The sequence below is a fragment of the Aulonocara stuartgranti genome, assembly GCF_965226115.1.
Source record: "Aulonocara stuartgranti genome assembly, chromosome: 23".
Taxonomy (NCBI): Eukaryota; Metazoa; Chordata; class Actinopteri; order Cichliformes; family Cichlidae; genus Aulonocara; species Aulonocara stuartgranti.
In genome coordinates, this window is record NC_138958.1 from 53,466,376 (window position 1) to 53,492,960 (window position 26,585).

The 26,585-nt window shown below is 42.6% G+C and overlaps 2 protein-coding genes across 5 annotated transcripts; one reads left to right on the plus strand and one right to left on the minus strand.

The window, feature by feature from the left end:
- Positions 1–5,182: 5,182 nt before the first annotated feature.
- On the minus strand, positions 5,183–25,835 carry rcan1b (regulator of calcineurin 1b). Of its 4 annotated transcripts, none has more exons than XM_082524594.1 (5): positions 25,628–25,835; positions 25,329–25,465; positions 12,486–12,659; positions 11,083–11,242; positions 6,656–8,207 (listed from the first exon to the last, which is right to left on the minus strand). In XM_082524594.1, the coding sequence occupies exons 2-5, from the start codon at positions 25,452–25,454 to the stop codon at positions 8,023–8,025; spliced, it is 645 nt and encodes a 214-aa protein (XP_082380720.1). In that variant the 5' UTR covers positions 25,455–25,465; positions 25,628–25,835; the 3' UTR covers positions 6,656–8,022. The 4 variants fall into 4 exon arrangements, 3 of the variants coding, with proteins under 3 accessions (XP_082380719.1, XP_082380720.1, XP_082380721.1); XR_014274755.1 differs by lacking the exons at positions 25,329–25,465; positions 25,628–25,835 and adding exons at positions 10,359–10,518; positions 13,313–13,901 and having other exon boundaries at positions 8,095–8,207; XM_082524593.1 differs by lacking the exons at positions 25,329–25,465; positions 25,628–25,835 and adding an exon at positions 13,313–13,875 and having other exon boundaries at positions 5,183–8,207.
- Positions 14,041–20,598, plus strand: LOC309700785 (uncharacterized protein). The gene is made up of 2 exons (XM_082524592.1): positions 14,041–16,445; positions 17,155–20,598. The coding sequence occupies exons 1-2, from the start codon at positions 15,992–15,994 to the stop codon at positions 17,613–17,615; spliced, it is 915 nt and encodes a 304-aa protein (XP_082380718.1). The 5' UTR covers positions 14,041–15,991; the 3' UTR covers positions 17,616–20,598.
- Positions 25,836–26,585: the final 750 nt, after the last annotated feature.

Genomic DNA, 26,585 nt, shown 5'->3' on the forward strand with positions numbered 1-26,585 from the left:
ACTGGAATACTGCATTCAGTATTCCAGTATCAATCGTGTATTGTAACGTCGAGGTGTTAGATCAGCGTTTCAGTCTCAGTACAGCTACACCCTGCAGCTGAGCTGGAGCACAAACAGTGTTTCAAAGAGAAGAATTGTTTTCTCACACTGGTGTTAACATTAGGTCAGTGGAACTTTACATTATCGACAGGTTCAGAAGTGGATTATTTGCTGTTTGTTCTTGTATTTGGATCGATACTTGATACGTTTAAGATTTGGACAAACGCGCACTGAAAGTGTATTTGTGCTCTGCTCTTTAAAATTCTGTTGACATGAATCATTACTGTTGCATCTTTATAAAACAAACAAATATGATTTATGGTGACTTGACAATAGTGAAAATAGTCTTCTTACATTTTTAAATTAATCAAATAAACTGTTAAAACTCTTTATTAGTATGATTAAAATTATTATGTTGATGTGTTTGTGACATTTTCATTGACTAATCACAGTGTAAGTAAATCCTGGTCTTCTCACTCAGAGTACAAATGTTGGTGTAAAACTACTCTCTGGGACCTGATAGTTTTATAATTTATCGTGAGCAGATGTAGTTTTTTTACAGTGCTTGCAAAGAATAAACTATTTAATTAATTAGCCCAGTGTCATTTGGGGACGATATAAACCATTAAAATCTTGATACTTGCACAATATCAACAATATCCAAAGACCTTACTCTGAAACACCAAAGGTTTTGTACACAAGTTACTCAGACATGTTCAATTCACTTCAATTCAATTTACACAGTGCCAAATCACAACAACAGTCACCTCAAGGCGCTTTATATTGTAAGGTAGATCCTACATTAATAGATACAGAGAAAAACCCAACGATCATATGACCCCCTGTGAGCAGCACTTTGGTGACAGTGGGAAGGAAAAACTCCCTTTTAACAGGAAGAAACCTCCGGCAGAACCAGGCTCAGGGAGGGGCGGGGCCATCTGCTGTGATTGGTTGGGGTGAGAGAAGGAAGACAGGATAAAGACATGCTGTGGAAGAGAGACAGAGGTTAATAACAGATATGATTCAATGCAGAGAGGTCTGTTAACACATAGTGAGTGAGAAAGGCGACTGGAAAGGAAAGAGCCAGAGCATCATGGGAATCCCCGGCAGCCTACGTCTATTGCAGCATAACTAAGGGAGGATTCGGGGTCACCTGGTCCAGCCCTAACTATATGCTTTAGCAAAAAGGAAAGTTTGAAGCCTAATCTTGAAAGTAGAGATAGTGTCTGTCTCCTGAATCCAAACTGGAAGCTGGTTCCACAGAAGAGGGGCCTGAAAACTGAAGGCTCTGCCTCCCATTCTACTTTTAAATACTCTAGGAACAACAAGTAGGCCTGCAGAGCGAGAGCGAAGTGCTCTAATAGGGTGATGTGGTACATGTGATTTCACATATTTGACAGATATTTTCCAGAAGCGTTTTGAATTCATCTATACAGCCTCTCTGGATTTCCGGTTCGTGAACAGACTACACCCTCTCAAACTAGGCCACACACTGTGTTGCCATCAGGTGTTCGATTTTAATCTGAATATAACTGATGCCTGCTTATCAGACCGCTTCCCTGTCATTTGTATGCACTGCTCCATGTTTCCTGTACCTAACACTGAATTGGACACATTACGCTGATCAGGTTGTATTAATTCCTCTACTGCTAAGAATTTTGGTGAGGCCTTTGAAAGCACCTGCCTCCAGCTCCCTCGCCTTATCAACTTATTTAGCACCACTTGCGCCACAGTTATCGAAACCATTGCGCCGTATAAACTGAGTAAACCCAGGCCTAAAAAGTCACCCTGGATCAGTGACACTGCTGGAGCTCTCAGGACAGATTGTATAAAACCAGAGAGACAGTGAAGGAGGAGCAAGTTTCAAGCTCTGTTTTTAATTTTGTAAAATAACCCAGAAGAAATCTGTAAATCTGCTGTTGTAAATATTTCTTTTACAAAATCACAAAAACCTCCAATAATCCCATTATGAGGATTTTGTTCTCCACCACCAACTCTGTTATCTCCTCCAGTGCCTTTTTAGGATGCCTCTGCTAGTAAAGTTCAGAATATTAGGAGTAGTATTACTACCTCCCCTCACATTTTAACTGATTCTTTCTTCTGATCTGTTTTCAAACCACACTATCCCATCCTTCTTTCATTAAATCCACAACCCATCCACTAGACGCTGGTCCAAGCATTCTCTCAATCATCAACAGTTCTGTCTTTCAGTACTGGTTCAGCTCTCTTTAAGCAGGCAGTTGGACCTCTGATGAAGAACAATAACCTAGAACCCACCTTACCAAAAAACTACTGACCAACCTACAAACTTCCAATCCTCTCAAAAGTCTCAAAAGGTGAGTTTCGGATAGTGACGGCCAAATGACACTTTCTGAAGCACTGAAGCTTGTATTGAAAAAGGTTCATTGATCAAAGCTTTTCAATACAGTCTTTGGTGACATCTGGTGGCCAGAAATATGAAGAGCAGCTTGAATCTACAAATTAAAAGGAACTGCTTCATTATGATTGCCCACTCTACCAAGTTTCTGCCCACCAGCTTCAGTTTAACATCATGTGACATATCCATGCTGTGTTCTTCCTTTTCTTGTCACTTCTTTTTATGACACATGAAGCTTCAACTTCAAACAGACCATCATTAGTATCAAGGCAACCTGCAGCATAGAATAGAAACCACAACGGTCTTGTACAACGCCTGCACTTCAGTGCTGGTGTCAGCGGCACAGCACTACACTGGCTCACCTCATACCTCAACAACAGATTCGTCTCTGTCAGCAGTGCAAACTATTCTTCTTCGATAGCGGCACTGCCACCGTCACACTGCCACCACCATATTTTAATGTTGTTGTTGTTGGTGCTCAGTCTCTTTCTCATGAACACTGACCTTAATTGGCACAGATGAGGCCTGCGGTTCTTGGGATGTTGTTCTGGGGTCTTTTGTGACCTCTTGGAGGACTCGTCACTGCGGTCTTGGGGTAATTAGTCGGCCTGCCACTCCTGAGAAGGTTCACTAGTTCATGAATTACACGACTGTAATTCATTATTATCAGGAAGTCCTACAAACTCCCTGAAAGCCTTCAGCTAATCCAAAATGCTGCAGCAAGAGTCCTGACAGGGACTAGAACGAGAGAGCAGATTTCTCCTGTTTTGGCTTCCTGTTAAATCCAGAATTCAAAATCCTGCTCCTCACATACAAGGTCTTAAATAATCAGGCCCCATCTTATCTTAATGACCTTGTAGTACCATATCACCCTATTAGAGCACTTTGCTCTCACACTGCAGGCCTACTTGTTGTTCCTAGAGTATTTAAAAGTAGAATGGGAGGCAGAGCCTTCAGTTTCCAGGCCCCCCTTCTGTGGAACCAGCTTCCAGCTAAGATTCAGGCTCAATCAGGTGACGCTGAATCCCTGAGGCTGTTGGGGATTCCCATGATGCACTGGGTGTTTCTTCTTCACTCATGATGTGTTAATAGACCTCTCTGAATTGAATCATACCTGTTATTAACCTCTGTCTCTCTTCCACAGCATGTCTTTATCCTGTCTTCCTTCTCTCACACCAGCCAATCACAGCAGATGGCCCCGCCCCTCCCTGAGCCTGGTTCTGCTGGAGGTTTCTTCCTGTTAAAAGGGAGTTTTTCCTTCCCACTGTCACCAAAGTGCTGCTCATAGGGGGTCATATGATTGTTGGGTTTTTCTCTGTATGTATTATTGTAGGGTCGACCTTACAGTATAAAGCACCTTGAGGCGACTGTTGTTGTGATTTGGCATTTTATAAATAAAATTGAATTGAAAAGAACCAAATAGGGGCTGTGGCCCCCCCACACTCCCTAGCAGATCGTTACATGGAGAAACCTTTGGAATACAAGCGCGCTGATCCACACAGGTATGCACACGGGTGTTCACTGCTCGTAGACCCAAATTACACCTTTCTTGGCTGCTACTTCGAAGCACATCTGTCCTGCGTGCTGCACAACAACATTGAATATTTAGTATTTACTGCTGTTTACACTTAGCTAGATTAATGCGATGGTGTTGTGTTTAGTATGTTGCTTTGTTTTTTTTTTTGGTCTTTTTTTGCTTGTTTTCTATTCTTCTCTCAACAGGTGATCCAGGAGATTTTTATTTTTTTTCTCCCCCCCTTTCTCACTGTCCCTCTCCTTCTGTTTTTCCTTTCCTTCCTCTTTCTTTCTCCCTTTCCTATCTCTCACTCATGTCTGTCCCGTCTGTAACATCTGAAAATAAAATATAATAAACAATAAAAACAAAGATCGACCAAATGGAACAATACGGCAATGCCACGATGATCCATTTGGCAAAGTAAATCCATTGGGTATCCTTGTTGGTCTTCAGACAACAATTCTGATGGCTAAAGAACCAAATGGGACAGGCGAGAAAAAAAAAAAAAGAAAAAAAAAGAAAAAGAACCAAATAGATGCCACTCATAAGAATGATTCCATTAGCATTTGTCACAAAAACGTTTCATCTATGGCGCTGTTCTACTGTACCTGAGCACTCACAGTGCTTTATACAACATTCCTCATTCACCCGTTCACACAAGCACTTTTAAAAAAATGCTTTTTCTATCTAACATTCACACACATTCATACTCTGATGTATGAATTGGGATTAGTATCTCGCACAAGGATATTTGAGATGCAGAATGGAGCATCCACAGATCGAAGCAATGACCTGCATTTGGTGAACTTTTGTCTGTTTTGTTTTAAATGCCTTTGTATTTTTGTGCGAAGACCTTTGTGATGTTTGTCTTGAAAGGTGCTATATAAATAAAATTTTAGTAATGTTACTGATCTACCACCTGAGCTAAAAAAGCCAAAGAGTTGATTCTGTTCATGTGGAAGTTTTCAGTGGGAGAAACGTTTCGTCACTCATCCAAGTGACGTCTTCAGTCTGAAGAAGTAAATAAGGGGAGACAGCTGGATCAAAGAAAGGCCTTTTAAAGGAATGGTTTAATAACGTCGAACGCATGCGGTGTCTGTTAGTAAAGAAAGCATTAATCAAAGCTAAAATGTCTTTGAGAAGTGTTGAACGAATGGAGTCTAGAAGGCTCATTAATGGTTTAGAGGAAGAGATCACTGAAGTTAACACAACAGAGTGAGGACACTTCTTTTTGTGATTCTAGTCTGTGGAAGGCTTTCGAACTGTGTTTATTTACACTGTCAAAACGTCCAGCCCACTGTGACCAAAATATTACAAAATTCACATACAGGAAAAACACAAACCTCATTCAAATGACTTCAACCAGGAGTCCTTAAAACAGTTCAGAAATATACTCAAACTTATGTGTGTAATACAGACATATACTCTTATATAGGACAATGACACAGATGGAATTAGATGGTGAAATATTTATTCACGGTAACTTATTACTTATTTCAAAAATAATAAAATTCTAGTAAAAAAGTAGCCAAACCACCACACTGTCCAATTGTGTCTAAATGAAAGGGAAACAAAATACCCGGACTAAAGGTGCAGTTACAGCCCGTTAAGATGCTCGACTGGCAAAGACAGACACGTTTTCATTTTTAGATTCTTTCAGTATCACAAAGTGTCACGTGGCCCTAAAGTTCCATTTACAGGTTGAAACAAACAAATGTGTTGTGATTCCATTTATACAGAGTTAAACTGGGATATATAGCATCAGTCCAGTTCTGAAATGTTCATGTAGAGGTGACAGTCCTGTGTTATGCATTAGCTACACAGATTTGAGACACAGCGTTCGAACATCTGCAGCTGAGCACTATATAGCAGAAAAAGCTAAGCTAGTCTTATAAAAACTTCAGAAAAGCAGACATATTAAAGATAGCCAGTGCTGCACCTCAGCCTCATAGTAGATACACTTATGGTATCAATGTGAAACAAGCCATCTTCGTTCAGTCAGTCAATACTTCGTTGTCCCCAACGTCTGCCAGCCCATACTGGCAGGGTGACAATGACGCCGCGTTCACGGCTGCAACATTTTGGAAATCAAACAACAATTAGTTGGAAATTGCTGTAATCCTACTGATGCAACAGCAACACAGCAGTTAGCACATCTTTGAAAGCACACAGTCAAACATGCACACAACAGGGCCCTGTACTACGAAGCAAGTCCAGTATATCCCATCCTTTATTCTCTTACTGGAATATCTGAAATCAGGATAAAACCTCCCATCGCTGGTCAACCCGGGATTTCTCTGCACTATCACATGAAAGGGATGGTGTTGCCTGGTCAAACATGGTACGTAAACAGCCAGCAGAGCAGCAGATTTTACAGTGCTACCCCTCAGCCTCCTATGGTATTAATTTCAAAAACCTATGTCGCCTCATTCTTGAGTTATCGCTTCACAAACTTGGGCCTGTCGGCAGGGTGACCACAGTCCCCATCAGTCTGATACGGCTGAGAGTTAAGAAGGAAGATAAAAATATGAGAAGTTAAACACATGCAGTAACAGAGGTGCTGTACACTGCTTTAGTATTAAAATTATATGAAGTTTAGCCGATTTGAAACCAGGAAGGAAAGCTGCCAAAACTGCTGACTGTGTAACTTATCAAACTTCTCAATATCACAACTCTATCATTAAGACATCAGAGGATCTGATGGACTATAATGTAATGAAATGTCTGTTTGAAAGAGTTTTTATTGTATCAGCTGCAGCCTGACAGTGAATAAATACAAGAGCAGAATTCATTTGATACAAACTGAGCAAGTACAACAAGGAGCTCTGTTTTGGGACCATACACTAATCCTCACAGAACTGAAACGGTTTAATTGCAGCGAACATGTAGACTTCACACACTAAAAATAATTTAGACCCTCCCAGTATCCACACACAGAGGTCTGAGGGACCGCACAGACTGGTACGTAGGTGGTGATCTGCGATCTCTATCATAACCTCTTTTTATAAGAGGTTAGTTACCATGGGTACATGAGTGATATATACCACGTCTTACTGCACCATCTAAGTAAAGAAAATCCAGGGTTAACCCTGAGATGACCTGGATAAGACCATTTTTATCTTGACCATCCTGCTTCATAGTAGAAGCCATAGGACATGAGCTGGATATGCCACAAGTACAAAACAGGCCCCAAAATAACCGGCAGCGTGTTTGGGGCTTGAGTCACTGGTTGAACAGCAGCGCTCGCACACATTGGCAGAAAGACATTTTTCAGAACACTATTTAACCCCCACATGGCAGAAAGTGTCATCTGTTTTTTTAAAGCACGGCATGGTCAGGGACACGAACAGGTAAGTGTGGCGTTCTAAAGTAACAGATAAACATTGGTTGGACTTTAAGCCAAAGAGTAAACGGCCGTCCACGCAGGATGTGATCACGGTGTATCGCTGTGTTGTTGAGAGTCAGCGGCCTGCAGACATTCAGGTTCTCGAGGGTTAACTCCAAACTTCATGCCACCAGCAGCCATCTTGATAGTTGTTGCCTGAAGGTCTCCGTCACTACAAATCACTTCCTATGTGGGTGCCTTTAATAACAGCTGTTTGCTATGAGACAACCAAAACACACACAGAATGCAGCAAACTTCAAACACTACTTTGAAGAGAATTCCAGGAAAACTGCTTTTTTTGGGAAACTGAGTCGCAGCAAAGACAGCAGGAGGCCAGCTTTGTTTAGGCCAAGCAGATACATCAGACAACAGTGCAGAGCAATGGACACTGTCATGACTTCATGCTAGTGAGCACACAAGCCACTAAAATGTGAAAAAGCTGAAGCGGGTTGCTTCACACCTTAATAACAGACAAATGGAGCACCAGAGCAGATATCAACAGTCGTACACAGTAAGTCAATTTAAACCCTTTCCCGCTTCGGTCTGTCGAACACGACACAAATGCAGCATGCAATTCTAGTCATTTGCTTCAGCTGGATATTGCAGCACCCACAGACGCCTTCTCACAGTTTTATCCAAATCTCTGCGAGCGTGTTCAGCTGCTGATCGACGCTGACACAGTACAGATTCCCCTGTCAGCACCGCTCACTGCTCAACTCTAGGTGTGTAGTCAGGCCGTCGAGTCTGAATGATCTTTGGTCGTGGTGGGCGGGGCTTGTCATCCTGGTCGCTGTCATCGGGTGCGGAGCTGTCACCGCGTTCGTCGTCGCACACATGGACGACCACGCTGGGAGTGGTTGGTGTTGCTGTGTGAAGCTCGTACTTCCCCCCTAAGAATAAAACAAAAAAAGGTCAAATTGGAGGACGTTTCCCACAGGGCGTGCTACAATGTACCAAGTCACTGTGCAGCGATGAGGTTTCCCTCTTCAGCGATAGAGATAATGCAAAATGGAGAACAAAGCTGTCACGATCCTGACGACCTGATGATCTCAGTTTTAGATGTCAATGAGGTCTGACATCAGCTGGCAATTTCAAATGTATCAAAGAAACTATTTTAATCATTCAATTTTAGGAAACATTGCTTTTATACATCTGGAGGCAGAATCTAGATGCTTTAGCCACATCAGCCGACACCAACTCCTAACCCATACTACCTTTACTTCTTCTAACTTTGACATTGGTGGTGTGAACATAGCATCAGCATGTGGAGCTGCAACAGGTCTAAATAGTTTTAACAGTCAAATAGTCAAATTTAAAGTAATAGGGAACAGCTTTACTAAGTGACAAACGTGTTTCGGGGTGTGGCCTTCATCGGGGTCATTGAAGGCCACACGCCAAAGCGTGTTGGTCACTTAGTAAAGCCGCCCCTATCCAGTCTTTAAGTCTGACGTCATTAGCTGTTCCCGGGCCTAAACTCTGCTGCAGGTCCCAAAGTCACATGATCACTGCGGCATTACTGAGAGTTAAAAACTGTCTAAATTCTTTCATCTGTAATAAAATGATCAGCGTTGCTGCTTTACCAGGTGTAACAATTAAGTTTAACATCGAGGCATCCATGAAAACAGGATTTATTACATTTAACAGAGTTAGAAGTTAACAGGAAGTTAGCTCGCTAGCTTCCACCTAAACATGATGTAGCATGTTCTGACAGAGAGATTTTTAATTCAAACGTACAGCTCTGCTACCACTTCCAACATAAATCAAGACAAAACTAAACAGCAGTGACGTTTGTAGGGTTACTGAAGTTGGGCTAGCTGCTATATAATGATGTGCTACGTGATCGCTAGCGACACAGCTATGTTAGCATAGCATAAACACGGTGAAGCTGGAGGATGAACGCTAACTTTTTTGCTACTTGATAAAAGTTAACGTGAGGGTTCCTGATGGTTAGAGACAAATGCAGTCACATAGCAGGATGCTGTAAACGGACCAAGCTTCAGTCAGGAGAACAACTGAGATAATCCATCCACAATACGAGGTTAGTCATTAATATACTGCTGCATGCGCTGGGCTGTAGTTACATCGTAAGGTTTTAAAAACAGAGCTTTAACATGATTAGCGGTAATAAAAACCGAGAGGCCGACAGTGATCACTGACTGTTTGTAAGGGCTTGTAGATTACATAGAACAAGACACAAAGCATTAAAACAAGTTAAAAACACAACAGCCTTAGTGAACACAGCAGTTTGGAAGCAGGATTCGTCACGTCATCACTTAAAGACCGGATTACTTTAAGTGTTGCTGGAGTCTTCGGGTCATCAGATCTTTGTCTTCTCCATGCACCTTGGAAGAAGGTGAAGTTGTGCCAGAAACATTTGTTGGTTTCTAATCCTCACTGCTTTTAAATGTGCTGTGTGTCTATGCTAGCAGATGTGCATGAAGTGTGGGTTTCCCATCACTTCCCTGAGCTCAGTGTCACCCATGTCTCTCGAGGAGCCATTCGCCTGTACGGCTATACAAAGCTGTGTTGCCAGACTTTCACTAACACATCATCATAATCATCATCATAATCATCATCATAATAATAATAATAATAATAATAATAATAACAACAACAACAACAACAACAACAACAACAACAACAACAACAACAACAACAACAACAACAACAACGGATTGTGTGACATGCACAAGACTTGTAAGCATTAATTTATAGAACCTCCCCCACATTTCATGAAAGTTTGACCTTGAAGAAGAGGTCAGGGGTCAAAAGTAACGTGATATTTAGAATCCCTATATGTATTCAATAGAAACAAGAGCAGTAAGAAACATAATAAAGTTGTATAGTGCCATTTAAAACTGACTTTTACCTTCAGATCTTTCTATTGCCCATGAAAAAGAGGTCAGTGGTCAAATGTGACATATTTTAAATCTTTTAAATCTTATCTGCAATACCTTCTATATGTTCACAATACACTGTTTGTAATAATGATAGTTTCTAAGCCTTTTAGTCAATTATTGACCAATTATCATGAAACTGACCTTGAAGATCTCAGTGTGAATGGTTTGTATCATAATTCAGGGCTCAGCTTCCTGAGTATCTGGAATCTAGTATGCACTGTTGCTCTATTTACGTGATGTCATCTCGATCCCGGCCTAGGACATCTTTTCTCTAAGGAGATTGTTTTGTTGTACATGGTCCCTGTTAAATAAAGTGGAAATGAAAATGAAACACTGCAATGAGCACCTACCATAGCGCAGCTCCTTAAGTGCAATAGATGGTTCTTTTGTCCTTTTTAAATCTCATTTTATAGTTTTTCTCTTTATTATTTCTGTTCTTTTCAGTGCAGCAGGGACAGCACTTAATTTTGTTGTACTTGTTTCCGTGACAGTAACGACGCTCTGATCGCGGTGTTGGGTTTTCCCTCTAACCACCACACCTGTCTGCAGTTCTGCTGGCAGTCATTGCTACCTGGCTCCTGACTTTGAGTTGTAGGCGTTGATGTCAATATCAGTGTGGAGACAAGCTCACACACTTTGCACTTGTAATCAGTTGTGATGAATTTATCGAGAATTAAATGAAGGAAGACAAAAAGATTAAAAGAAGAGGAACAGCGTTTTAAATCATGTACCACTCAGCTTCGTTCCAAGCCTGTAAAGAGCCTTCAGTTTGCATTTGAGGCTGCAGGAAGTGTCGATTGTGTTTTACAAACCTGTCACACATTCACACACGGATGGAAAACACAAATCATAATGTGTTGTATACCTGGCCCCAGTTTAGAGATGGCACAAAGCAGGTCATAGTTGATGACCGGTGTGGCGTCCTGAGACTGTTCCCAGCCGACTGGAGGGGAAGCAGGAGGCGAGATCAGGAACTGCTTCTCTGGCTTGGGAGGCTCCAGCCGAGGACTCCCTATGTGCACAGACTACACAGTGCAAAGGCAGGGCAGCACTTTATAATAACCAGCAATATATCACAGGTTTACTGAGACTGTAGCATCATATAGAAAGAAATGGATTGATGATTATGTTTCTGTCACCTACCTACCCAGCTAACTAATGCACTGATATTTATACAGTGCTTCTATAGTCGTACCACTGAAGCCACACAGTCACATTAAACTGTAGATTCAGTGATTTATTGGATATTTTTTCCTGTGTATTTCACCAACTTTAACTACAGTGAGAAAATTATTTATTCAATCCTCCTCTGACTTTGTAAGTTTGCTTAAAAACAAATGAACAGTTTCTCATTTTTAGGGTAGTTTCATTCTAGTAGAAGAAGAAAAAACGTTGCAAAGGTTCTACGTTGATTTGCATGTAACTGTCATCGTCCCACTGCTCCAGTGAGAGTACCACCCAAAGTCCCCACAGCAAACATGGAGGTGGAAATCCTATGCTTCCGGGATCCGCCCTACTGTGAAGTGGAACGTCTAATCACTGCCCACTGCGTCATTCACCACAGGGCATTGTGCACCGGTCGCAGCAGATGGCCCCGCCCCTCCCTGAGCCTGGTTCTGCTGGAGGTTTCTTCCTGTTAAAAGGGAGTTTTTCCTTCCCACTGTCGCCAAAGTGCTGCTCATAGGGGGTCATATGATTGTTGGGTTTTTCTCTGCATGTGTTATTGTAGGGTCGACCTTACAGTATAAAGCACCTTGAGGCGACTGTTGTTGTGATTTGGCGCTGTGTACATAAAACTGAACTGAAATGTTTATTATTTTGTAGCATTAGAAAGGATGAATTAATCAGCTAGCTGACATAAAGCAAGCTAACAACATTGTTTAGGTAGACAGAATGTAACACTTATAAACTACACTAAGTTATTCTATTCTTATATACATATACAGAGCAGCAGCTCCATTCATATTAAACTGAAGCTAACATGTCAAATTTAGTCTGGAGGATGCTGACCGGTGTCACAATAAGTGAAAGTATGCACATCTCTATAAGAGAAGAACGAACACTGCTATAACACACAAGCTAATGTTCTTCCACAATGTACAAGCTGTTTTTTAGTTATTATTTCAATTTTCATTTATTATTCCAAACTCTGGGACAACCATAGATGACATTCAGAAAGTGAATCAAGAGCTCCGCCTGGTTTAGCGCGTTGAAGGTCTGAACAAGTTACATTCATGTGTCTGATAGATCTCAGCCTACAGATATTACCTGAGCGAAGTAAAGTCTCATTTCTTTGCCGTTGAAGTCCGTCTTATGTAGTCGGAGTCTCGCCTCCGCTGCAGCCAGAGCATCTCTGAAACTGATCCTGATCCGCCGAAACGACTTGAAGTACTGGAACTGCACCTCTGAGTCGAATGAACGGAACAAGGCCTCAAAGCCAGCCTGGAAACACAGAGGAAGCAGACAGCAGGAGGAGACTGAAGTAATGACTGAGATCTCTGAACCATCTTACAGACTTCAACTCCGTTCAGCCCATTTAGCACTTTCTTCACTAAAAATATTGAGCAAGAGCCAGTTTGAAGATTCTATGAACAAAGGCACAGACATCTGATCATGCAGACACACTGAAATGATCGATATTACCTAAACGCCTACAGATTAGCACACATTAGTGCAGATGTAGGATTCATCTTTTTCTTAACACTGTTTTATTATCGAGTTGCACCAACAGCTTAAGGAAACTATGTTAAAAAGCACGGCCATGCTGCAAAATCCTCATTACTGTGTTTTACAGTCAGTCTTGGCTGTCATTACACCATCTAACAGTCGAGTTGCTGCATTACTACTGAAAGACCGTTTTTAGAGGGTAGTTGAGCTGGATGCTTGGGTTGATTCAGCTGTAAAATCACGTTTAAGCAGACCTCTCAATAGCTACATTACATGATGAACTGCACATAAAACCTATATACAGTCAACACAAAATGCAGTTGGAAGCTGCTGGTCGAGCCTGGAAGCCAGTAAAGATGTCTCAGGATGCACACAGGGTCAGCTGCAGTCAAATTCCAGGAAATCCTTTAGTGACACCGTACTGTTACCTGCACCTCAGAGTGGTGGAATAATTCCCGGCTGGTCACCGAGGCCACCAGGCAGAACCGGTTACATTTAGTGGTCTTAATGTGCATGACAGGCGACCCGCCGATCCGCAACCTTTTCCACCTGATAACTGAGTTCAGGGTGCGATGCAATGCTGTAACAGTCAATGAAGTTGAGGAAGAGGAGGGACGAGGTTGGAGGACTGTTGCTTTCCCCAGGGTGACGGACGAGCAGAGACAACGGGATGTTCCAAACAGGACCGTGGTCGGGTTCTTCCCCAGCACTGGCTTCACATGCGCAGCAGCAGTTTTTCTCCTTCGGTGCCCACAGTACATCAAGTCCACAACGTTAGAAAGGCAGTGCGGCACATTCCAAGATTATGAAACGAGAATCTAAAGTTAGAAATTGAAAACAACATCTAACATTTGCTAATCTGCGTTTTCTTCTGCTGCAGCTTGTTCCTGTCTCGCTCAGCAGCAGACTGAAAACTCAAGGAATTTTCCAGAGATTTGGGTGTGGAGAGCTGAAAATGTCACTCACACTTTAATCTCTCTCTCTCTCTCCCAGATCCAAAGCCACTTAAATGAGGCCCTGCCAGCCTATGACGCATTAGCCACAGTCCCCTCCTCTCTTTTTCCTGGTCTCATTCACTGCAGGCCAATCATCGGTGGAAGGAGGAGGGAAATCTATTTTCTTCTCTCTTCCTATTCCTCCACTGACAGATACAACACTGACTAATCATACATAATGAAGGGCAGTGACTGCGTCTGTGCGAGAGAGTGGGAGACAGAGCTGACATCACTGCCTCCTGATGCTGTTTCTTAGTGGAAACTATGACAGGGAGCCTCACTTTGGATTCCACACGCAGAACAAAAACATACATTCATATCTTTTCTTTGTATATATGACTGAAAGACAGAGAAATGACACAGGTAGCTGGGAGACTGACGCCCAAAGTAAAAAATAAAAGGGGTGAAGGAAGAGTAGAAAGACAGGACGAGTGAGAAGCATGAAGGGATCCAGAGGCAGGTTGATAACATGTTTCTGTGAGGCATTAATAGCAGAGAGCTTAAAGCTTCACACAATGACAGACAACACTGTGACTGCTCATACAGTCAACATCATCATCTTTATTGATAAAGCACTTTAAAACAACCAAAGTGCCGTACACTGGAACTGAATAATACAGTTACATAAGATATCAATTAAAGCCAAATAAAAGAAAAAGTATAATCTTTAATTAGTTAGATATTAACTAATTTAATTACAAGAAGAACTACGTCTCTCTGAGGCCGAAAGCCAAAGACTAAACATGACGGCTGACATATACAACATACATGACTTTTCATTTCATTGAGGGGGAAAAAAGTCACAATATTTACAAAGATCACCAAGAAGCACTTAGAGTGCAGATGTCTGCTAAATCAAATGACTGACCTTGAAGGAGAGGTCAGAGGTCGATGTTTTGAACAATGACCTTGGAGACTTTGGTAGATCTGAGCCAAATTTGAATGGATTGTTAAGACTCTGAAAAATCAAGTTTACAGACACCATGAAGCTACCAGCAGATTACTCCAACCTGGAAGTTCCAAGCTGAGTAAGCACACGTTTCATTTACGCTGTACAAAGCTAGTAACACACTGATAATATTCACGGGGAACTCAGTGGGACTGTAAAAACAACACTGGACGCCAACTGAATGTTCTTGCTGCTGTTAGACCTCAATCCCCTGATCATCACCGACATCTGTCACACATCTGTCACACTTGGGGTGGCTGCAGCTAGGTAGAGCAGGTCATCTACTGATCGGGCGGTTGGTGGTTCAATCCCTGGCTCCTCCAGTCTGCATGCCAAATATCCTTGAGCAAGACACTAACCCCAAGTTGTTCTCCGGTGCATCAGAGTATGAAAGTGTGTCAAGCTTAATTAGGTTACTTGGGTAAGTCTAAATTGCCCATAGGTGTGAACCTGAGTGTGAATGGTTGTCTGTTAGCCCTGCGACAGCCTGGAGACCTGTCCAGGGTGGACCCTGCCTCCTGCCCTATGGTAGCTGGGAAAGGCTCTAGCTGCCCTGCGACCCCGACAGAATGGATGGATGTTGTATAAAGCACTTTGAGAGTAGAAAAGCACTATAAGAATCAGTCCATTTACCATTTAACAGTGGACATGGCTACAAATTTTGCAGTGGAGCAACCATCAGCCAACTACTGTACATGGGTGACAAGCTATAAGCCAGGACACAGACTCACTGATCCACATCACCAGGATGTACAGTGAAGGCATCAGGATGTTATTCAGACTGGATAAGTACAGTCGAATGGCTGCAAAGACAGGCAAGCTCATCCACACTGAAGGGGTGGAGGAACAACAGCAGATGTAGTACAAAAGCTACACGTACCTGGATATCCCACAGGCCAGTGGGAACATGATGACTATGCACAAAGGTCAGCCACAGTCAGGTACAGCCAGAAGGAAAAGCAGGTGCTGACAAGCCAGCTGAATGGTACGAATAAGCTCCAAGCTGTAAATGCATATGTCCAGTGTAGACGGTCAGAAAACGACTACAAGAAGACAGGACCAACTTCACCCCCGATCAGACCTGCACACTGTTAGACCTCTGCCTCACCACCACATACTTCAAATACAACGAAGGCTTTTACAGACAAAAACATGGCTGTGCCATGGACTCCCCCGTGTCACCTATTGTAGCCAACCTTTACATGGAGGAAGTGGAAAGGAAGGCTCTTGGCTCTTTCAAAGTAAGAGTACCCAGCCACTGGTACAGATATGTGGACGACACCTGGGTCAAAATCAAGACACAAGAAGTGGAATCCTTCACCGCGCACATTAACGCTGTGGATAAAAACATCAAGTTCACCAGGGAAGACACAAAGGACGACTGTTTGCCTTTCCTGGACTGCGCCGTGCACATTGAAGAGAACGGCAACCTCAACATCGAAGTTTACCGGAAGCCCACACACACGGACCAGTACCTCCTCTTTGACTCCCATCACCCTCTGGAACACAAACTTGGAGTAATCAGGACCCTACACCACCGGGCAGAACATGTTCCCTCTAAGCCTGAAGGAAAAAAGAAGGAACACACACATGTAAAGGAAGCACTCAAAACGTGTGGTTATCTTAGGGCTGTGCGATATGACCAACATCTCATATCCTGATATCAGACATCTATCGTCCGATAACGATATAAATCACAGAAATGTAACATTTTTGTAAATTCTGTGAATCTCGAGCAGCTCGACTTGCGTGAAGTGTTTCCTGCTGCGCGTCGTGTAGCTGGAGTCGAGTGTTTTAACTGATGCATGAAACGATACATTTTTAGACATAAGTTGTAACGGCGCCGTTTTCTTTGTGAGTATTTATTACACGGCGTGCTGCGGGGAAAAGCCTGTTCTAACGTTTGAGTCTAAGCTTTATTTTTTAGCACCTGGCGGCTCTTTTTTACTTCTCATCTGTAAATAATCTGCTCTGTCACGTGATTCAGTTTATTTTGAAAAGTCTCAACAGGATCTTGAGCTTTATTGTGAAAGATTTATGTGGAACATAAACAAGCGGACACGCGATGGTTTTACCGTCGTTGTTGCTAACGACGACGCATAAAAACAGGTGCTTGTCCGTCTGTAGTGTGGTTATATTAAATATAAGAGAAAGAGATAACTTTAAGAAATTAATATAGCCGCTACAGTGACCATCAGAACCATGAACAAATATTGCCGTAAACAGTTTATTTTGCGACACCACGAAACAAACGATAGCGTAAAATGAAACGATAGACGCTTTTATATCGTCATCCGATATATACGGTTATATCGAACAGCCCTAGGTTATCCTAACTGGGCGTTCTTAAAGTCAGCAAAGAGGCAGAGAAAAGAAGATCAGACACCAGCGAGGGAGGATAAGAAGGACAGATGCAACAACATTGTCATCCCCTATGTAGCCGGTGTATCAGAGAAACTCAGGAGGGTTTTCTCCAAGCACGACATCCCGGTGCATTTCAGACCCAGCAACATGCTCAGACAAAAACTGGTTCATCACAAAGACAAAACGCCAAAACACAGACTTAACAATGTGGTGTATGCTGTACAGTGCAGCGAGGAATGCCCAGACCTCTACATTGGAGAGACCAAACAGCCACTTCACAAGCGCATGGCACAACACAGAAGAGCCACCTCCACAGGACAAGACTCAGCAGTCCATCTGCATCTAAAGGTCAAAGGTCACTCTTTGAGGATGCCAATGTTCACATTTTGGACAGAGAGGACAGATGGTTTGAAAGAGGAGTGAAAGAAGCATCTATGTCCACTGTGAGCGACCATCTTTGAACAGAGGCGGGGTTTACGACACCAACTGTCTGCCATCTATAATCCAGTTTTGAGATCCTTCCCAGACGCCTTAACGCCCACTCACATCCTGGGCCATCTGACCTCAGGAAATCGCATGATAGGGTGGGGCCAGGTTTCACAATGAGCTCACCCGAAACTCTGGCTGATTGGGACCCACACCCAGTTTCACACCTTGGCTCAGGCGATTAGAGGATCATCAGGGGGTCCTTTGTCCCTCTGTGGGGGGAAACTCCCACTAGCTTTATATCTGGGACTCTCCACCATTTGACCTTAGAACTGAAGAAACTTCTCGGATGAGAGGTGAAACGTCTTCAAGCAACTTAAAGAAGTCCAGACGCTTTTCTTTGCAAGCTCCTTTGACTACGATGACCTGGATGACTGAGAACCTTCACAGACACATGTCCTGTAACAATAAGCAGGCACAGAAAGAAACAGGGAAAACCCTCCACCCAAAGTCCATGACCACGACACTCTATGTCCCTATAAAAGAGGGAGGACAAGGATTAGCGAGTGTCAGAGCCACAATCCAGGACCTCAGCCCCAAACTATGCAAACCTGCCCCGGAGACTATCCAACACATCGCAGCAGGATGTAAGATGCAAGCTGTGACAGTGTTCACTGAGAGGCACGACCAAGTAGCTTAACTGATGTACAGGATCATCTGTGTGGCACGTGGACAACACAGTCCCAAGTCCTGGTGGGAGCCATCATCAAACGCTGTTGAGAACAATGAGGCTAAGGTCCTGTGGGACTCCAGATAAGCAGCTGTTGGACAACCAACCAGACACAGTGGTGGGCAGAAAACCATAGCTGTGATAGATCCTGTCCTAGCTTAGAACATCAGGAAGAACGAGCACGGGGAAATCGAGAGGTACCAGGGCTGAGGGAACAACTGAAGCAGATGTAGAAAGGTCTCTGAGGAGCTCTGATAATGGCTCTGCGTCAGTGCTCCCCATCCAACCGGTAGGAGCTTCAGAGGTGCTAGAAAGCAGAATGGGAGACACTGTCCAAAAACAGGTGCCAAGCTTTCAGCATCATACTCAGAAAGACCAAAGGCTTCAGCAACGTATTGTGCAAAGGCTGTGAATTCTTATATACATGCTAGAGCAGGGTGATATGACCAAAAATATTTATCACGATATACATTTGAAAATTTACAATAACGATATAACTGACGATATAAGTGACACTACACAAAATACTTTACAACTCCACAACTTTATTAGTGCAAAAAACCCATCAATGTATTTTCACTTTGTCAAGAGATTTTTGTTTTTATATAATTTGATCAGCTTCATGAAATGTGTTTTTCTGTTTTTTAAGCAATCTACATGTCTATGATTTTTCACCTTATAACTTTGTGATGAACTTATTCAGCTACTAAATCACTTCCTGTTTTTAGAGAACAGATGTAGAAAAGGGAAATAACCCGTTGCTTTGGGTCTGTGCAAACAAGCAGCTGTTTTTTATCTGCATTAAAGTTATATAAAAATATATCAGTGCAAATTCTTTGCTGACAGTTTAACCAAAAGGCATTTCCAGTGGAAACTGGCCGACATATCCTCAGCATAACCATGTATAATATCCACACTGTGTGTGTGTGAGAGACAGAAATGTGCAAACACAGTGCTGTAATATTAGTGAGCCTCCTGACAGTCTGCTGATGCTCAGTGTCCATCGAGTGTTGTGTATTGATGTTAAGCAACACTACAGAAACTACAGACATACTTGCACTAATCACCTGCAGGTCTCAGCCTCACCCTGCTGCAGCCACTGTGTGTGCAAGCCCAGCCCTGCATTTTTTCCATCCCACTGTTTTTGTTTCATCTACACATTTGTTTCCATTGCCTCACCAGGCAGACACAAAACAAGCACACATTTTTATGGCACCGTGCTCTCCTTTCTAGCACAGAAATAAAACTTGCACAGCTCAGCAAACATTAGTATTTAAGTTCATACTGGGGTACAGTGATCATGTGGAGACAGGCCTCTACTGCCCTCCTGAGGCCAGTAGGTGCATAGCAAAACTATAACAGAAAATTTGGAAAATCATCATTTTGCTGATAATACTGACAAACCTTCAGGTCTTAGAGAAAAATGAAGTTAGTGTCCAGCTAACTAGGTTAGTAGAACCAAGAAAGTTTAGAAAACTCTAGCAGAACCTGACTGTGTCCACTAGTTAAAAACATTTGTTTGTTAAAAAGAGTTTTCAGTGTTTTGCACACCTTTGCAGGGCTGTGCAATATGACCAAAATCTCCTCAATCAAAATTTATTTATATAGCACATATTAAAACAACAGTGTTGATCATAGTGCTTCACAGTCAATAAAAACATGAGACAGTTAAAACAAACAATAAAAGAGGACAACAAACAATAGGTAACAACGCAACAAGCTAAAAACAGCCAACTAGACAGAATCAAAAGCCAAAGTAAAAAAATAAGTTTTAAGACGTAATTTAAAAGACTGGATAGACTCGGCAGTGCGAATATGAACGGGGAGGTTATTCCAGAGTCTGGGTGCCACGATCTTATCCTGATATAAGACATTTATCGTCCCGACAACGATATATATCACAAAAATTTAACATTTTCAGCTAATTCTGTGAATCTCGGGCAGCTCGACTTGCGTGAAGTGTTTTCAGCTGGGTGTTGTGTACCTGGAGTCCAGTATTAGATAAGTTGAAACAGGCGCATTTTTCTTTGTGAATATTTATTACACAGCATGCTGCGGGGAAAAGCCTGCTCTAAGGTTTATTTTTTAGCACCTGGCGGCTCCTTTTGGCCTCTCATTCATAAACACTCTGCATACTATTTCACATGATTCAGTTTATTTTGAAAAATCTCAACAGGCTCTTCAGCTTTATTGTGAAAGGTTTATGTGGAAATTAAACAAGCGGACGGCGGAGCCAGACGATCGTTGTTGCTAGCGATAACGCATAAAAACAGTCGCTTGTCTGTCCGTAGTGTGGTTATATTAAATATAAGAGAATGAGAGAACTTTAAGCAGTTGTACAGTGACCATCAAAACCATGAAAAATATTGCCGTAAACACTTTCATTTGCGACACCACAAATGGTAAAAATGGTAAATGGCCTGTACTTGTATAGCGCTTTTTCTAGTCCCTAAGGACCCCAAAGCGCTTTACACAATCATCCACACATTCACACACTGGTGATGGCAGCTACATTGTAGCCACAGCCACCCTGGGGCGCACTGACAGAGGCGAGGCTGAAGTGTGAAGTGAAGTGTCTCGCCCAAGGACACAACGACCGAGACTGTCGGAGCCGGGGCTCAAACCGGCAACCTTCCGATTACAAGACAAACTCCCAACTCTTGAGCCACGATCGCCCCACAAAACAAACGATAGATAGCGTAATATGAAACGATAGACGTTTTCATATCGTGAGCTGATATATATCGTTATACCGAACAGCCCTACACCTTTGGCTAAAATATATAAGAGGCTCTATTAAAAAACTGCTTCCTTGGTAAAACCTTCACAAACGCTGTTTGAGCCAATCTGCATTTTTCTGACGTGCATTTTAAAGATATTCAACTTGTTTCCAGTTTTTAAGCTTTTAAAACTCAATCACAGTATGTTATTTCTTCCTGCTGCTTCCTGCATCATTTATTTGTAGGCCAGAACTGCATGCAACTATGCTTTTTGCCATTTTACAAATTTAATAGTGCACTCTTAAAATACTTCCATGAAATACACATTGAACATGACCAACATCAGTATCACTATTAACAGCTGTGACTTATAGGTGAAAGGTTCCATTCATAGCAGCAATTTGGACATGCAAATATGTTTTTAGAAGGTAGAACAATGCAATGAACTTAGAATCTTTGTTTTAGGACTTCTTCAAATCCCAGTTCCAGTGTCAAGTCTTCATGGATCGGATTGTTTGTCCAGCACATCCCACTGATGTTGGACTGAGATCTGGAGAATTTGGAGGAACACTTAACACCTCAAACTCCTTGTTATGCTACTCAAACCATCACTGAACCTTGTTTGGCTCTTTATGGCAGGGAGCATTAACCCACTGAAAGACACTGCAGTCATCAGAGCACACAGTTTCCATGAAATGGTGCACATTTGTCTGCAACCATGCTTAGGTAGGTGTTACGTGTCCAAGTAGCATCAACATGGATGAGAGGAACCAAGGTTTCCTAGCAGAACATTGCCCAAATTGTGATTGAATATGAACCTGAGTGCGATTCCATTCTTAATCCATAGTGTTTAATATGAGGTTGGCCCACGCGGTGCAGGTATAACATCTTCAAGTCTAGAACCCGTGGATATCACCAAACGCTGTTCTTCCTCCTTTAAAACGCTCTGCTAGGTCCTTACTGCTGTCAGCGACTCTTCGTTTTTTGGGTGTTTCTGCATTCATTTTTGTATCTAATAGCTGAAACGTGTGCTCCATTGGGTTGAGCTTCTTGTCTTTGAAGAATACCCTAATTCTTTAGGTGGGGTGGTAGCACAGATCACCTACTGATCGGAAAGTTGATGGTTTGACCACTGTGTGCTCAAGTCTGCATGCCAAATATCCTTGGGCAAGATACTAACCCTGAATAGCTACGTGATGCAGTGTGGACGCACATGAATGTTAGATAGGAAGCACTTACGGACAAAGCATAGAAAGACATGATTGAGGCAAGTTGTGTAAAGCGCTGTATAAGAACCAGTGCAGAGAAACTTTAGGGCTGCTTTTGCAGTATCTTTTGATCTTCGACATATTTTGTCACATTTCTCTTGTTCCTGGTGAACTCCACAATGGGATTAGGGTGTCGCTCCCCTCCCTGTTCAGCCTGACGCAGTATATACTACAGTAGAAACAAAACTACAAAAGCAGCCTAGGTAGTGTTTGCCCTAGAAACATATTCAAATCCATTTAATGCTTCGTCTCCCCAAAATATGAAATGTACATGCATGCAGTAAGCTGCAGTAACACCAGAGATATGTTTTATTTCAAGGCAAAAGTGTTTAAACAGACGTTATTAACACATTTGCATGTACATACATATTAGCTGCCTAGCTTAATCTTTTCTAAGGAATATGAACCCTAGAATGCTCTTCATACTTGCTCACTACTGACTTCCTGGCTTTAAATATATTATCTCCCCCTGCTGGTAATGCAATTATTGCATGCAGTAATGCAACTTCTGCATGCATGTCTATTTCACGTTTTGGAGAGGCAAAGCATGAAATGTAGAGAATATGAGTTTTGAAAAAGTGAATGACTTCTTTACATTACATTAACAACAGCATGATGGAGAGAGGGCATGACGAGCTGACCAAAGTACAGGCTCAGCAGCACTTTCAGATTAGCATCTATAAGAATGTCTGAATAGAATAAGTTTAATCAGCGCTATATCAAATTTCAGTGCTATATAAAACATATGAAGTCCTATATAAGAAGTCATTTTATTAAAAATGGCTAGAATGCTTAAAACCCCTAAAACCTAACGGTATAAGCTCAGATTAGGGGCCTGTTGGAGGTATTTTCCCGCTTTGTAGTGATCAGTGTTGAGGTCACAACCAAGGCCAAGTGGGACTACCAGGACAAAGTCCACAGGAGTCCACTTACCGCTCTTCTGCGCTCCTCTGACCCCAAGCGATTACGACTACGCTGTATCACTGACTAATAAAAGAAAAACCAGGTCAGTGTTCAGTCCGTCACATCTCTCCCAGACAAGCTAAACACCCTCTATGCTCACTCAAACACAGTTTCATGTCCTCCAGTGGGGAGTGAGGCTGCCACAATGGCCTTCAAAAAGGTCAAGCTATATAAAGCTCCAGGACCAGAAAGCATTCCTGGTCATGTTCTCAGAGCACGTGTGACCAGCTGGCAAAGGTGATTGCCAATATCTTCAACATCTCCCTTCAGGGCGTCCACCACCATTCCCATCGCCAAGAAACAAGTGGTCTGTCTAAATGACTACTGCCCTGTTGCACTAACATCAGTCATCACAAAGCCAGCAGACAGTCAGACTACACATCCAGTCTACCTCCCTTACACGCTGGTCCAATTAGCCTACAGAAGAAACCGAGCCACAGACGTTGCCATTGCATTGGCCACACACACACTGCCCTGCCCACCTGGAAAAAGGGAACATATATGTGTGAAAGCCCTTAGCTGACTACAGCTCAGCATTCAACATGACAGTGAGAGTTGGAAAACACACTTCCTCCTCGCTCATCACAAACACGGTACAGTACAGATGATATGACCATCACGGGCGACGATGACAGTCTACAGAGTGGACATGAAGGGACCAAACAACTGGTGCTAGGACAACAACCTCTCTCAACATCAGCGAAACAAAGGAGGCGACAGTGGACTACAGGAAACAACAAAAACGAGTTGACCTTGGTGGCTGTCAGCCAAATCTGATTGGACTGGTAACATAACCCCGCACTACACTACTTCAGTTTTATCAGAATTCATTCAAAACTTTTGAGCTGTCACGTATAAGACAAAAGAAAGAAAGAAAGAAAAAGAAACGGATGTCGTGTGAGGAAATGCCACAAACAAGTCACGTAGGTTCATCTCGAGTTCAGCCACTATCAAACTGAAGCCACCGGTTATTGTTTACGAACCGTTGTTGAAAACGTTATGCTTAAGCTAGTTACCGTGAGGATGTCTCATTACTGAAATCACAATAGCAACTAATTAGATGAGCATCAAACATCAAAAGAGAAGTTTTTGATGTTTGTGTTGTTACTCAACTGAGTCTCTCACCAGCTGCTGCACATTGCTGCACCCAGCATCCACAGGAGAAACTGCTCCAAAGGTGAAAGTGACGTAACTGCACAAATTATTAGTATCACACAGTCCTGGCTTCACCGGCACAAATCTGTTTTTCCACACAGCACATGTCCACTGGGACTGAATACTCCCTGCCTGCCTCAGAATGATTCTGCTGGTTTTATTTTCATCAAATATTAATGCAGTGACATTTCTGATTTACAGGATGGGGAGTCCACGAAAATGCTCACCGATTTGGGATTCGCCTTGGTGACAGAACCACCTGTTAACCTGCTCACCTCCTTCCCCCAAGAAGCTGCAGGAGATGTAGGAGACCATCCATTATGCATTTCATTTCAGCCATGTTCCCCTGTGTGACATCAACAAACACCCTGACTATTCGGTTTAATCCAGGAGCATTTTGGGTCTGAACCCAACTGGACCTTCTTTTCTGATTAAAGCTAGCAAACAGACTCCAAACCAGAGGAAAGTCGAACCTCAGGAATGAACTAAAGAAATTCCAAAGTCCCAGAGACGGTTTCCAGCAGAATCAGTTTGGGGCGTGACTATAGCTACTACTATACTAGTCTTTAATGGAGCTAATTCATTGATTTTCATGGATGGATGCCAGTAATCCCCCTGCCACCAGATGGAGCGATGAAACCACATAAACCTGTGGCTCTCCTGCACACACATCTTTCTCATTTAAGGCTACTGTGCTCCATAGATACACGTTTATTCCTGTCATACTATCAGATAATTTCATATTTTGGTTTAAAAACAAAGAACAGTCTCTAATGAACTACACAAAAGCGCCAAAGCTATTGGTTCATGTTTCACGTTCATATGTAAGCACTGTTTAGCTGCGCCGCACACAGGCCAGTGCCTGACAGCTTACCTTAAGCCTTTCCTCGTTGAATAAATCCTCCGCCACTTTGCAGGCCACCAGGGCGTCCGGTAAATCCGTGAACTGAACATCTACCGGGGCCGCCTCCTCCTCGCCGCCATTATCCGCCTGCTGCATCACCCAAATATCTGGAAACATCGACAGCCTTCCGTCAGCACCGACACATACTGCTTACTGCCTGACTCTACACCTACCAACACCTTTGATATGCCGCGTACCAAAACCAGGACATGAAGCTATTTTTGTGGATAAACATATTATTATGACAAAGGCGTCGCTGCGCTGTTTACCCGCCGGTGTTAGCAGCGATGTCCTTTCTGTGTGTGCTTTCAGGCGGCCGCTGGCTCCTCACTGTGCTCTCAAACCCGAGCTACTGTCTGACATCAGCTGCACTTACAGCTACCTGTAGCTACACGGAACAGCGGAAGCACTTCCGGGTTTTCTTCTTCGCCGGGCCTTCGCGGCAGTTTACATCCGTTCACGGTGCGTTACTGCCGTCTCACGTTCCTCAGCGGTCCGATGACTTACCTACACACAGGGGCTGTATCCCAGTTCAGGGTCTGCAGCCTTTTTTTTAAACTTTATTTATCACATTTTAGACATACAGTTAACTCATTCACTGCCAGCCATTGGCAGTGAATGAGTTAAACCCATTGACTCATTCACTGCAATTGACGGCTATAGCAGTGAATGAGTTAAGTAAAACAGGAATCACATAAAAGATGACATTGTGGTGTTACAGTGAGGAACAACGAGAGTGACAGGGACAGTGAAACAAAAGTGAGTAGAAAAATAAAATAAATTAAGGGGAACGTAAATAAACAAAAGTTTGCAAGAGCCAAAATCAAGTTAGTTGTTTCAAACGGTTACAGATGTTAACAGTCTTGAGAGCCTTAGTGTTTTTTGATGAGGAGATTGTCCTATATATTGAGTTCCATTTTTAATACAAGAAGTTCAGGCTTTCTGCCGAGGACTTTGCTTTTGTGTATGTGAAATTTTCCCAAAATTAAAGCCATATTTATAAAGAAGAAAGCATCACTGTCCTTGTCTTTAAAATTATAATAGCCAAAGACAACATCCTTGTAGTATAGTTGAAAAGTAGGTAGAACAGAGTCAGTAATAAACTTGTGGAAGTCCTTCCAGAATTTACATGTAAATTTACATGACCAAAACAAATGAGTAACTGTTTCAGGTTGGGGTCTGCAGCCTTAAAGGCCGCATTTTAAGGCCGATTACGTCACAGCGACG